The following is a 14,049-nucleotide window of genomic DNA, read 5'->3' as shown; positions in this document are numbered from 1 at the left end:
GCTTGGCGGCGGCTCCATGTCGTAAAACGCGATGAAACTTTCTCTCTGATGTTTTTCTCCTCGAACATGAATATATGGAGTTGGAGTTGAGGTCGGTGGAGGTCCAGGGGGCCCATGAGATAGGGGCGCGCCCAGGGGAGGGGGTGCCCCCTGTCTCGTGGACAGGGTGTGGGGCCCCTGGTGTATTTCTTTCGCCCAATAATTCTTATTAATTCCAAAAGGTGCCTCCGTGGATTTTCAGGACATTCCGAGAAATTTTCTTTTCTACACATAAAACAACATCATGGCAGTTCTGCTGAAAACAACGTCAGTACGGGTAAGTTTCATTCAAATCATGCAAGTTAGAGTCCAAAACAAGGGCAAAAGTGTTTGGAAAAGTAGATACGTTGGAGACGTATCACGGAGCGATTCCGCCAGGGGAACTTCCCTCTCTGAGGGGGAAATCATCGTCATCATCATCACCAATAACTCTCCCATCTTGGAGAGGGCAATCTCCATCAACATTTTCAACAACACCATCTCCTCTCAAACCCTAGTTCATCTCTTGTGTTCAATCTTTGTACCGGAACTTTAGATTGGTGCTTGTGGGTGACTAGTAGTGTTGATTACATCTTGTAGTTGATTATTATATGGTTTGTTTGGTGGAAGATTATATGTTCAGATCCATTATGCTATATAATACCCCTCTGATCTTGAGCATGATTTTCAGTTGTGAGTAGTTACTTTTGTTCTTGAGGTCACGGGAGAAATCTTGTTGCAAGTAATCATGTGAACTTGATATGTGTTTGATATTTTGATGGTATGTATGCTGTGATTCCCTTAGCGGTGTCATGTGAACGTCGACTACATGACACTTCATCATATTTGGGCCTAAGGGAATGCATTGTGGAGTAGTTATTAGATGATGGGTTGCGAGAGTGACGGAAGCTTAAACCCTAGTTTATGCGCTACTTCGTAAGAGACTGATTTGGATCTAAAAGTTTAATGTTATGGTTAGGTTTTATCTTAATACTTTTCTCGTAGTTGGAGATGCTTGCGAGGGGGTTAATCATAAGTAGGATGTATGTTCAAGTAAGAACAATACCTAAGCACCGGTCCACCCACATATCAAATTATCAAAGTAGCAAACATGAATCAAACCAACATGATGAAAGTGACTAGATGAAATTCCTATTTACTCTCAAGAACACTTTGCTTATCATAAGAGACTGTTTTGGCCTGTCCTTTGCCACAAGAGGATTGGGCTACCTTGCTGCATACTATTTGCCATTACCGTTACTTGCTCATTACAAATTACCTTGCTATCAAACTACTTATTACTTACAATTTCAGTGCTTGCAAAGAATACCTTACTGAAAACCACTTGTCATTTCCTTTTGCTCCTCGTTGGGTTCGGCACTCTTACTTACCGAAAGGACTATGATTGATCCCCTATACTTGTGGGTCATCAGTGACAGACTAAACCCACGTGCTAACCTACCTTGGTATGATGAGTGTAATTTTTACACTCCCATATCCTGAGTTTAAACCAAAATATTTCATTAAAGCCGAGATATTCACTCCGATATTGCTACCAATGACTAATGAATGCAAAGGATTCCAAATATCCGATCTTTTTTTTACACATGAAATGGGCTATTTATGAACGAAGTCAAGCCAATATATGGAAATCAGTAAAGTGTAGATAGAGGAGATCAAGTGGGAGGCACAACAGAGGAGACAGAACAAAATACGGTCTTCCATACGACCGCGCTCGCTCGTGTGGGCGGCCATATGGCATGCCAACTGATATGTCTCCAACATATTTATGATTTACGATTATTTCATGCTATTAAATTATCACTTTTGTATGTTTTGTATGCCATTTTATATTATTTTTATGGACTAACCTATTAACTTAGTGCCCAGTGACAGTTCCCATTTTTTGCATGTTTTTTGTTTCGCAGGAAAACCATACCTACCGAAGTCCAAACACGATGCAACTTTACGGTTATTTTTGTTACCCAGGTATCTCATATCTAGGAGGTTTTAAGAGTAGACAGCGGGCAGAGTATGACTACCGCCGATACCTGCTCGAAGAACACAACACCAACGATGAACAAGTTCCTAAGGTTGCTGCCTTCAAGGGGGATTTAAGACAAGACGGTAGGATGTGTGGGGTGAAGAACTTCATCGTCTAGTTTGTAGTGATTTTAGTGTTGTTTTACTCATGTGATCATTGTGATCGTATGTAATGGAGTACGCACGTGCTAGGGTGGTAGATGGTAAGCACACCATGTAGGGAACAAGGTTACTAGAACCAGCCTATGTGTGCAACCAAGCACCATGCTTTGCATTAGAACACCCACACACAGGCAACCAAACACAAGGTATAAATTTTTGCCTTGATGCAGGGGAGGCAATATGCAGGCAACCAAACCATGTGTAGAACATGGTTTTTTGCCTACATTACCTCAACTAGGCCCATATGAGCCACCGATGATAAGTGGAGAACATCGGTGCAGATAATCGAACGCATCCTTGGTGAGTGGGTCATGGATTCAGGCGCTACCTTGCACATGGTCTCAGACCCTGATATAATTCCATCCCTTCCATCACACCTCTTTTATCTCATGCCACTTTTAGCAACAATCTCTTTACCAATTCTTTCGGTAGGTCACACATCTCTCCTTGTATCCAATCACTCCTATGTGCTTAATGATGTCTTAGCAGTTCCTAGCCTTACAAAAATCTTCTTTCAACACGTCAAGTTGCTACTAATAATTTATGATCTATAGAGTTTGACCCTTCGGGTTTTCTGTTAAGGATCTTTGAACTAGACATGACATCATACACTGCAATAGCCCAGGACAGCTCTACATGCTCTGCCACTCATTCACCGCCTGACGTCGCTCTCCTCGCCTAGGTGATCACCCAGGATGTGATGGTACGTCCCATTTATCATCCAAATTTTCCATTCCAGGTAATAGTGCAAAGTCCATGTTTTGCCATGCTTATCACATTGGCAAACATGATCACTTGCCATTCTCATGTTCTGAAACTTTTAGCGTCGTGTCGTCTACTTAATTCACTATGATTTATGGACCTCTCCCATTTCAAGCAATTCTAGTTTTAAGTACTATCGTGTCGTGGTTGATGATTATAATCACTTTATTTGGACTTTTCCACTTTGCCATAAGTCCGACACTACCGACACTATCATTTTTGTCGCTTTTAGACACACCCACTTTAACTTACCGCTCGTTTGCCATGCAAGCTGACAATGGCACCTAATTCATTAACTCAGCCCTTAGTTATTTTTTTGCTCGATGTGGTATCCATCTTCAGTTTTCGTGTCCATATACCCCCACCCCAGAACATCAAGGCCGAGCGCGCTCTTCGTACACTCAATGACATCACTTGCACACTCCTTTTTCAAGCTCACATGCCACCTTCATTTTAGGTCGAGGCCCTCTTCGTTGCCACCTATCTCCTCAACTGTCGCCCATGTCAACCCATTGGCCTATCCATCAGATATGAACTTTTATATCATATGCCAGCCTCATGTCATGATCTCTGTGTCTTCGCTTGTCCGTGTTATCCAAATCAATATGCCACAACCCCTCACAAACTTGCACCTCGATCAAGTGCTTGTGTTTTCCTTGACTACCCCTGCTCCCATCGTGGCTATTGCTTCATGGACCTCTCCACTTATCGCCTCATAGTTTCATGCCATGTTGGCTTTAATGAATCATGTTTTGTGTTTGCTAATAGCCAACCCTTCTCCTAAAGATGACTCAGTTGACTTCCTACTTGAGCTCACTTTTACACAACCCCCACCTATCACCATCACCTGTCAGCATACCCCAGTGTGCCCGACACGCCTGCCCATGCTCACGGCTCGCCTCCCTCGAGCCCCAGCTTGCCAGCCCCTATGTCGCCTGCCGCCTCTCCTTCCGTGGCCGCGTCGCTATCTCCTTCACCCCCGGCGCCACCTCCTCCACCGACACATACACGTGAGTCTCGTAGCACCCCCCCCTGTTAAGACACATAGCATGCTCACCCACGTGAAACGAGCATCGGCCTTCCCGTCGATCGACTGAACCTTTATGTCATTCAGACTACCATTTCCCCTATTCCGAAAACATATAGAGGTGCTCTCCATGATCCACTTTGGTGCACTGCCATGACCAATGAGTACATGCGCATGGACTTCAGTTTCTTATCCGGTCGGTGCTAATATTGTTTTAGCAAACTGGATCTTCAAGCACAAGTTTGCAGTGGATGGCAACCTAGCTTACTCACAACAAGGTGTGTTGGGTTGTAAGTGGTTTCTCCCAGCAGTCAGGCATCGACTTCGACGAGAATTTCAGCCTAGTTGTCAAACCGGCTACCATTCGTGTGGTTCTCAGCATCGTCATATCACATGCCTCAGCCATTGCACCAACTCCGCGTTAGGAATGACTTTCTCCATGGCACTCTTGATGAGGAGGTGTATTGCGAGCAGCCCCTGGTATCATCGACCTGTCTTGACCTCACCATGTTTGTCGTCTCCACAAGTCCTTGTACGGCCATAAGCGGGCCCCTCGGGTGTTGTACTAGTGTTTCGCTCACTACACTCATCGTCTCGGTTTTGTTGCGTCTCTCTAGGACGCTTCCTTGTTCGTCTTTCGGCATGGTCGCGAGCTTGCATACATTATGTTTTATGTCATCTACATCATCCTCACTTCATGTTCGTCGAGCCTACTACATCACTTCACCGACCTCCTCCATGATGATTTCTCCATGACAGATCTTGAGGATTTGTCCTACTTCCTCGAGATTTCCGTCACTCGGTCTGCCTCAGGGATGTTCCTCTGTTAACGCCAATATGCCATCGATGTTCTCCAGCGTGCCAACATGTTCGATTGCAACCCCCGCACCACCCTCATTGAGACGCTCTACAAGTTCTCGGTCGACGAGGGATCTCTCCACTCTGACCATGGAGTACCGCAGCTTCGTTGAAGCGCTTCAGTATCTTACACTGACATGCCCCGACAACGCCCATGTCGTCCAGCAAGCATGCCTTTACATGCACGCTCCCCGTGAGACACATCTCAACCTTGTGAAATGGATCCCTTGGTACATCCGGGGTACCCTCGATCTTGGTCTTCAGCTTCACGTGACTTCGACCCTCTCTGACGGCATAGTCTGACGCCAACTAGTCCGACTGCCCTAACACTCGATGCGCCACGTTGGGATATTGTGTATATTTCGGTGAAAAACTCGTCTCTTGGTCTTCTAAGCGACAGGCTACTATATCCCTCTCCATCACATAGGCTGAGTATCGTGCTGCTACCCATATTGACACTGAGTGTTTTTGGCATCACAACTTCTTCAAGAGCTTCATCGCCCCTACGCTCCGCGACCGTCGTCTTCTATTATAATGTTAGTGTTGTGTACATGGATTCCAACCCAGTGCAACATTGTCTCACCAAACACATCGAGATCGACATCCACTTCGTGCAAGAGAAGGTATCTCTTGGTCAGGTCTGAGTTATCCATGTGTCGCATGGTCAGTAGTTCGCCAACATCCTAACCAATGGACTACCGTCCCAACTATTCATGTACTTTCCGTACAGTCTATGTGTTCGCCCTCCCAATGATGCATAGACTGAGGGGGGATGTTAAAGTATATTCCATGTATAGTTTGTTAGGCAATATCAATCCTGTCAATATTCGGTATTTAAGATTTATTATATTCTTGCCTTGCAAGACACCCTGTACATGTGCTATAAATATATATGAGTGAAACACCCCAAACATGGCAATTTCCCTCAATCAGTTAGTTGTCTACACCTTCGTCAAGACCATCTCCGAGTCATTGGTCAGAAAAGAGCTCATTTGGTCCAAAGGCAAGGAGATAGAAAGGATGCGGAGATGACATTTGGAGTGTTCCATGCCCGATTTGCAGTTGTTCAAGGTTCTACAAAACTATGGGGTTAAGAAACCTTGTGGGAGGTGATGACAGCTTGTGTGACGGTGCACAACATGATTGTGGAGGATATGGGTGAAGGATCTGCCAGAAGTCCAAAATTTGTGAACAAGAGTGATCCTATCCAACTTTCAGCTCAGAATCCGACCACATTTGAGGAATTTGTCTAAATGCATCAACAAATTCGGCATTGAGGAACTCATAAATAGCTTAAAAATGGTATGATTGGGCATTTACAAGAGCTTAAAGGGGATAACTAGAACATGTGTTTAATTCAAGTTTGACTATTTTATTTGAAAACCTAATGTTGGATTGTAATATTTAAATTTCAACTAGTGTTGCACTTGGATATTTTCACTACTCGAAGAATTGTGCACATCTATAGTTATTCCACAGTACCAGGGACGTAAAAAAGGAAAAGATGGGCGGACAAGGGCGGGGGTTTGATGAATAGGGTTGGATGACCGACTCTCGTACATTTCATCCACGGCCGGATAGTGCGTCCGATTTAGGGGACTGCGTCGGAGATGCCTTTAAGACCTCCGATTTTGACACATTAGAGAGCAGGATATTTCTCGATTTTCCTTTCTTATGAAATTCCACATATAAAGGGTCCTGATAACGCACACATGTGTGGCATACTAGACATCCGCACACACAGCGTGTGTGGCGTGAGTAGGAGGCAGCCCACACGGGCTATGTGTGGGCGAACATTAGAATTGACTATACGTGTGGGCACAACTACTTTGTGGCACACGTCTAACAAGTACTACTCATCCCCACCCCGTGCATGTGGCATGAAGCAAATATGCCCACACGTCCTCGCGCAGCTACGTTAGGTACCCACGGTAATGACGATTTAGTTGCCATCCGGGATGACAGATGTAGTTATCCGGGATGGCAAATGCAGTTGTGAAAGCATGACAAGTCTCTCTGTTTTGGTTAACTATAGTTGTCATGTCTAATTTATGGTAGTTGTCGCGTGTAATCAAATCATAGTTGTCGTGTGTGATTAACTACTTGCTACATATGGTCAAACAATAGTTGCCATGTATGTTTACCTAGTTGCCATGTGTGGTCCAACCATAGTTACCATACATGGTTAATCACAGTTGCCCTGTGTGTTTATTCTGGTTGCCACGAACGCGCAACTACAGTTGCCGTCTAGCAACAAATCATAGTTGCCATGTGTGTTTACCTAGTCGCCACGTACGCGCAACTGCAGTTGCCATCCAACAACGTACGAGTGTCGTGTGGACAAAAAGCAGTTTGCCCACACACGCGTGGACTAAGTGGTGGATGTGTGGGCAGAAACTAGTTCGTCCACACAGCGCAGCTGACAAACCACATGATGCGAGGCGTGTGGGCGAACTCTTCAATGCTCACACACATGATGATGCGCACGTGGCACTCAGATTCTAAAATATTCCTTTAAAATTCATGCAAAATAGAATCATTGTGGATCAAGGTGTGTGGGCGATGTGCAAACATGGCATACGTTATAAGTGTATACGTTATCATTTGGTTAGACAAATGCATATTGACAAGGACAAGCAAAGGGAGGTTGATTGATGTGGGATTTTTTTCTACACCCAAAAGGACAGATTGACCGCGTGGCCTGCAAATTCCGCATCTGCGTAAAGGTCATAGCTTTCTGGCACCAGAGGTACATACACGTCGATGTTACCGATGCTCTGTTTACAATCAATGCCGATGGAGAACTCCAATTTCTCGAACCCAAAGGCAGAATGATAAGCACGTTTCGACAAATGAATCTGCATGCAACGAATCTGCACCTTATTCCAACTCCATTTTTGTTGCTACCTCAGTTAGCCTCCGGTAGCCCGCCTAGCTAGCTTCCGAACATTGGACCCTAACCCCCAGCTAACCAGGCAGCAACGCCCGTGCTAGTACTGTACGTAGCAGCAGCGACGCATTGAGAGCATCTCCAATAGCATGTGCATATTTGGATGTCTATATATTTTCATATACACGTTCAATTTCACATCAGAACGTCTATATACAGGGACCATGACAGGTGGGCTATCGCTGAGAGGAAGAAATCATGATTACAACCGAGTTTAGACGACGCCTTCAGATTGTCCAGGCGTGGACATTGTCGAGGTCGATTTAAAGGATGTGTATATTTGGACGACCATATAGACAAGCTGTTGGACGTGTGTTTTGGGCTCACGTCGTGAAAAACTGAGTATAGACATCCAAATAGACAAGCTGTTGGAGATGCTCTGACACGCGGCGGCTGACCGTTCGGTGCTGCGCGCGCGCGCGGTGCAAACAAACATCCACGCATACGCGGCGCTGCTCGGACCACGCCTTCGTCGCCTGCGAAACCTGTTGAAACTGACCCATCCCGCGGCGCAGAGGTGCAAACACAGATGTCCATCGGCACAGGATAAGTAGAGTTGAACCGGCACCGTGCTACTCCGGCACGGCACCGCGCTAGTCCAGCACTCCATCCAGCCTCGGCCCGTGCTGCCAGCCAGTACCACTCGATCGCCACAGCTTCGTTGTTCACTTCAGTGCTGTCTCGTCATGGCGCTCGGTGGTCTGTTCGGCACGGCGGCGGTGGCCGTGGTCGTGTCGCTGGCGGTCCACGTCGCGCTCAACTGCCCCATCCAGCCGATCCCGTCGACGCGGCCGCCCGCCGCGCGCTACCCGCCTAATAACCTCCTCCAGGTCAGCCGTTCGTTCCTTGCCACGCCGCCCCCGTGTACACGAGTAATCTCGCCGTGTTCATGCCGCGTACCGATGGCCTGATGATCTGGTATATGCAGGGGCTGGAGAAGCTGGGGGAAGGGCAGCTGAGCGCGCCGGAGGACGTGTACGTGGACGCGGCGGCGGGAGGGACGGTGTACACGGCGACGAGGGACGGGTGGCTACAGAGGATGCACCCCAACGGGTCGTGGGAGCAGTGGCGGTTCGTCGGCGGCACGGGCCTGCTCGGGATCGCGCCCTCCGCCGACGGCAGCGTGCTCGTCTGCGACGCCGACAAGGTACGTACGCAAGCACAACACTGTTGCACGAGCCGCAGGATAGAATCATTCGTACGATACAATCATTTCAACTGTTCGAACTTTTCTCTGTTGCTACGAATTTGGTAGGGATTACTGAAAGTTGAGGAGGGACGTGTGACCATTCTCGCCTCGACGGTCGAAGGTTCCACGATCAGGTTCGGTTCGTCTTCGATCGTGGAGAAAACTGCAACGTGCCGTACTGATCCTTGTTACTCCACATCGCCAGGTTCGCCGACGAGGCGATCGAGGCATCGGACGGCACGGTCTACTTCAGCGACGCCAGCACCAGGTTCGGCTTCGACCGGTGGTTCCACGCCTACGTCGAGGCACACCCCACCGGCCGCCTCCTCAAGTACGACCCGCGCACCGGCAAGGCCTCCGTGGCGCTCGACAACCTCGCCTTCGCCAACGGCGTCGCCCTGTCGAAGGACGAGGCCTTCGTCATCGTCTGCGAGACAGGGAGGTAAGCACCTGGGCACGCCCTGCACTTCACTCTACTCAGTCTGCAGTCTCAGTCTTGCTGCAGGCAGCAGCTCCATGATCAAGCGACCAGTTAATTCTGTGAGCTGCAGGTTCAGATGCACGAGGCTGTGGCTGAAAGGGGACAAGACCGGCCAGGCGGAGACGTTCGTCGACGACCTTCCGGGGGGTCCGGATAACATCCAGCTAGCGCCAGACGGCTCCTTCTGGGTCGCCCTTATCCAGGTTAGTGTACACCTCAGCTCACCAACTTGTATGGAGGCCAGTTTAACCATCTATCTGACGAAAAGCAACGTCTCGTAATTCTTGGTTGCTCAAACTGCATGCAGAGGTCGCCGTGGCTGGACCTGGTCATGCGCTGGACGTTCACCAAGAGGGTCGTCGCCTCGTTCCCGGCGCTGCTCGACGCGGTCCACGCCACGGGGAAAGGGGCGATGGTGGCGCAGGTGTCGGAAGACGGCGAGGTCCTCCGCGTGCTCGACGACACCCAAGGGAAGGTGATCAACTTCATCACCTCAGTGACGGAGCACGACGGTTACCTCTTCTTCGGAAGCCTCGCGACCAACTTCGTGGGCAAGCTATCTCTGGCCAAGGTGGCACAGGCACAGGGCCAGCCGGCGGTTTCTTCCTAGTTCCTAGACGGTCAGTTTCATCATCCATTGCCATCGGAATAATAAAGCGAGGTCACCCTGTAGATGACAGGTTCCGCACTGTGTCATTCACGGCTCCGCCGTAAGCAGTCAGATAGTACTACTATCAGTTATGGTTTCAGAGTTCAGTGATTTGTAAAGACTCAAATGACCGACGGATGAGCAGGTTCGTTTTGACTTTCTGTGGCTGCCTGATTGAAATGAGACCCCACGCTAAAACGCTACCGACTAGGAGAAATTGCAGCCCTATCAATCTCATGACAAATTCACATGTTACTGGCCTTCTCCATCCAGGATGTTCTGCCCTGCAAGCGGATTTTTGTAGATGCGCCTCAACACAGTTCTGAATGTCGGATAATTCTTCCTGACAACTCCCACCTGGAGCATAAATTTCACTTGCATTGCTCAGCAAAAGGAGATGCGCAAAATACTGCTACAACATTAATTGATTTCAATTGCATTACCTCGATGTCATGGCCTTGGTTATTATCCTCCAGGACGTGTCGCAGTGCAGACACTGCCATCTGGAAAACCAAGAGAGGAAGATTAATCACAATGGGCTTGGAGTGCCACTGAGCTGATTCAGGAAAACTTTGAGACTACAGTCAAATAGGCCAGCTCTGCTATCTTGGAAACGCAGGGAACCAAACTGTGACTTATAGACAAATAACTACAATTAACAACATGAGTTCAAGATGCCGCTGCACAGATTTTTTTTTTGGAAATGGAGGCATATAAACATGCCAATAAAAACATGAGAATCCAAATAGATCATGCCAGCCGCAACTTCACGAGTGTTGGAAGAAAAATGTCCTGACAAATGTGCTATACAACTGCCGATACTTGACCGCATGATTTCCTCGGAAACCACAAGTAGGAACAATGAAATAGTTGACGGCCTGCTGTCTGCTTTATTAGTAGTAAATGGCAGTACTGTTAATAATATGTCAGAAAACTATTAATAAATCAACTGAACGAGCTACAGGCTTTGTGAAAAGACATTAGGAAATACGATCAACTCATGGACCATCATTTTTATCTGTGTTTACTTGTAGTATTAGGTTTTGTATACGATAAAAAATTTGTCTGCTCTTCGATAATACTGTTAATGTTGTGCACTTATGCTCACCTCCATGGTTTCCTGGAATGATAAAGAGGAATTGCCCGCCATTGCTTCCTCGAGAAACTCGATAGCTTCCTGATCCTCGAGACCTACGCTGGTTGCCTGAGGAGAGGACATCAGGGAATCCAGTTATTCAATGTACTCATGTATACATGCTCCTAATTTATGCATGGTATCTTATAGCAAATTTTTAGCCATCCACATTACTGCTTGAGAAGTGAAATAACTAATCATCAGCAGAACATGCGACTCTTGCATTTTGATGAATACAAGTTCATGAGCACAGCACAAAATTCTTTGATACCTTGTGGCCAAGGACTTGTCCAGCGGGATCACATGTAAAGAGCTCTGGAGTTCCTTTCTCTTCATCAATTCCCACGACCGTAGCAACTGTGAAGGAGATTAAAAGGATTGGACTAACCAATAAGACCTTTATTAGAACATAAGGAAAAATAATATGCTGACAAGTTTCACCACTCTCTAATACACAAAGTCAGAAGAAGTAGGACTAACCAACTCTGTAAGGTCTCATGCCAGCATGCTGGGTGCGGACTTGTGCTCTGTCTCCCAACCTGTAGACAAGCAAAATACAACTGGCTAAACTTAAAGCATGGCTTGAAATGAATGAAGTGTGCCAAGTTACCGAACAAAGGAAAGTGTACATATAGCTTAGCACACAGAAAGTAAGCTCTGATACTAAAGTGCAAGCAATATCTGGCAGAAAATGTTCTCATCATCTCTTCCCATATCTTCAACATGACAACTGATAAATACGCGTTGATGAAGGTCGTTTTTAAATGTTCTCATCATCTCTTCCCATATCTTCAACATGACAACTGATAAATACGCGTTGATGAAGGTCGTTTTTAAATGTTCTCAGGCGAAATATAGTTTTTGTTTTCATCTGTGCTGCCTGCGTCGTATACTTAATTAAGAGCAAATCTTACCATTGCGCCAACATCTTAGGAGGCATTTCATATCCCCACTTGTAACGGAACCCTGCAGCTTCGTTCCTTGCCTGCTGAGCTAATGCTCTCCCATCAGCTTCAGTGAAGAAAATGCCCGTCAATAAAACAGAAGTAGACAGATAAAATGGCAGTGTATCATCATGTCCTGCTAAATTCTATTGGCCTCAGTGTTCTACGTAATTCTGTACTTAAGGAATATGCAGTTGTTTGAGAGTTAAAGTTCAGATTAAGGGCCAGGACAATTAATTGCTAGACGTTCAAATTCAATACTCCAGAAGTAGAAGGAGGTACTAAATCAACAGTGCAATCATGACAAGGATCAAAACTAGTCAGATAGATTAACTACTTACCCAAGGCAACACCCAGCTAAAGATCACGATTCACGCTAATAATTTTAAGAGTTCCCTAATTAAAGACCTGGCTGACAGTATACTGTATACCCAAGGTTTTAGACCTTCAAATGGATCATCATTCACAATAGTAGCCAACCTGAAAAATTAAAATTACTCCCGGATCTTCAAAGTATCCAGAAGTGCACACTGCACAGTAGAATCAAGGTGTTCTAGCAAGTACTTATGGATGGAAAACAAAACGCTCCGTAGGTAAAGTCCTACTCGATCTGCGGAAGTCGCAATGCAGGTGCAAATTAATCACCAGTGGGAACAAATTGCGTGCACGGCATTAATTAGTACACATGAGATTAGAACTGACGGAGTCCGCACTCAGAGAGGATCAGTCACCTCACCTGGCATCCCCGTGGCGAGCATACCAAGCCGCTCGGTGATCTGGAACAGGTGCATGAAGGCGGGGTCCGCTGTGTCCAGCAACGGGTCCTGAAATGCAACGAGCACGAAATCACCGATTACTGCCCGAAATCACGAGATGATCATCGGTTTGCGCCCGATCGAGCAGCATTCGGCAGTACTGGACAGCGCGCGCGAACTAACCGCCGGTGCCTTGGTCCGCTGGGTGATGACGCAGACGGAGTCGGCGCCGCGCACGGCGACGGAGGTGATCCCCTCCAGCTTCACGGAGTTGCGGGCATAGTCTGCGACGGACAGCACAGGAAGATCGTCACGGAGCCAGGGCAAGGGAGGCGGCGGCGCAGGGGCGGAGCTCGATTTCGGGGGTGCGAGAAGCGTGCGTACTAACCGACTTGGAAGACGCGGCCCTCGGGGGAGAAGACGGTGATGCTGCGGTCGTAGCGCGGGGACTTCGCCGCGGTGCGGCGGCGGCTGCTGCTGCTTTCGCCGACGCTGCCAGACATCGCCGCTCTCGGCTCCGGCGAGGCACGTGCGCTGCTGCGGGGGAGGGGAGGGCCGAGGGGTGGGGGAGGAGGCCGGAGGAAGCGGCTTGTGTCGTGCGGGTTCTTCTTCGGGGGAAAGAAGGAGGCGGCGCTTCGCTTCACTCGCTGCCGCCACTCGCTCCGCGGCCCACTTTGTTCTCGATCGATTTGCTCACCTGATTGCAGCCCAAAAGCCCCCGATTGTCGTGGACGTGCCCAACAGAAAGAGCCTGGGCCGGTTTCTCAAAATAAGAAGAGTTTGGGCATTCCCTAAAAAAAAGTTTGGGCCAGCACGGTCCCGATATCCTCCATCTCAAAAAAATGGAAGAAAAAAGTTTTGCTATTTGGCACTTGCCTGGAAAAAAAAATGATGGATACGTCAAATTGTAAAAGAAGGCGTAGCGTTCGGGCCGGAGACGGGGATGCGGCGACGTCCTTGGCAAAGGCTCGCCAAGAATGAGCCGGCGCGAGCGGCGATGTGGTTGGTCGTGGTGTCGCGGGTGAAGGCAAGGAGGAGGATTGACAATTCGAGGTGTGGGGTGGGCAGCCAGTGCC

The 14,049-nt window shown here is 47.8% G+C and overlaps 2 protein-coding genes across 2 annotated transcripts; one reads left to right on the top strand and one right to left on the bottom strand.

The window, feature by feature from the left end:
- Positions 1–8,342: 8,342 nt before the first annotated feature.
- LOC119362997 (protein STRICTOSIDINE SYNTHASE-LIKE 4-like) lies at positions 8,343–10,300 on the top strand. Its single transcript, XM_037628289.1, has 6 exons — positions 8,343–8,650; positions 8,749–8,967; positions 9,076–9,143; positions 9,215–9,451; positions 9,561–9,693; positions 9,798–10,300. Exons 1-6 carry the CDS (start codon positions 8,507–8,509, stop codon positions 10,098–10,100), a joined length of 1,104 nt encoding a protein of 367 aa, XP_037484186.1. The 5' UTR covers positions 8,343–8,506; the 3' UTR covers positions 10,101–10,300.
- A 70-nt stretch (positions 10,301–10,370) lies between these two features.
- On the bottom strand, positions 10,371–13,476 carry LOC119362998 (proteasome subunit alpha type-6-like). Its single transcript, XM_037628291.1, has 9 exons — positions 13,362–13,476; positions 13,157–13,257; positions 12,955–13,042; positions 12,189–12,285; positions 11,755–11,813; positions 11,546–11,631; positions 11,248–11,343; positions 10,583–10,642; positions 10,371–10,496 (listed from the first exon to the last, which is right to left on the bottom strand). Exons 1-9 carry the CDS (start codon positions 13,474–13,476, stop codon positions 10,392–10,394), a joined length of 807 nt encoding a protein of 268 aa, XP_037484188.1. The 3' UTR covers positions 10,371–10,391.
- Positions 13,477–14,049: the final 573 nt, after the last annotated feature.

Source organism: Triticum dicoccoides, chromosome 2B (genome assembly GCF_002162155.2).
Source record: "Triticum dicoccoides isolate Atlit2015 ecotype Zavitan chromosome 2B, WEW_v2.0, whole genome shotgun sequence".
Classification (NCBI taxonomy): domain Eukaryota; kingdom Viridiplantae; phylum Streptophyta; class Magnoliopsida; order Poales; family Poaceae; genus Triticum; species Triticum dicoccoides.
This window is presented reverse-complemented; position numbering and strand designations above follow the sequence as displayed.

Excerpts from the sequence above, each read along its gene's own strand:
- LOC119362997 (XM_037628289.1), top strand. The coding sequence starts at position 8,507 with ATGGCGCTCGGTGGTCTGTTCGGCACGGCGGCGGTGGCCGTGGTCGTG. Across the intron at positions 8,651-8,748 it reads CGCCTAATAACCTCCTCCAG|GGGCTGGAGAAGCTGGGGGA; the intron begins GTCAGCCGTTCG and ends TGGTATATGCAG. Across the intron at positions 9,452-9,560 it reads ATCGTCTGCGAGACAGGGAG|GTTCAGATGCACGAGGCTGT; the intron begins GTAAGCACCTGG and ends TGTGAGCTGCAG.
- LOC119362998 (XM_037628291.1), bottom strand. The coding sequence starts at position 13,476 with ATGTCTGGCAGCGTCGGCGAAAGCAGCAGCAGCCGCCGCCGCACCGCG. Across the intron at positions 13,043-13,156 it reads AGCGGACCAAGGCACCGGCG|GACCCGTTGCTGGACACAGC; the intron begins GTTAGTTCGCGC and ends GTTGCATTTCAG. Across the intron at positions 12,286-12,954 it reads GCTCGCCACGGGGATGCCAG|CTGATGGGAGAGCATTAGCT; the intron begins GTGAGGTGACTG and ends TCTTCACTGAAG.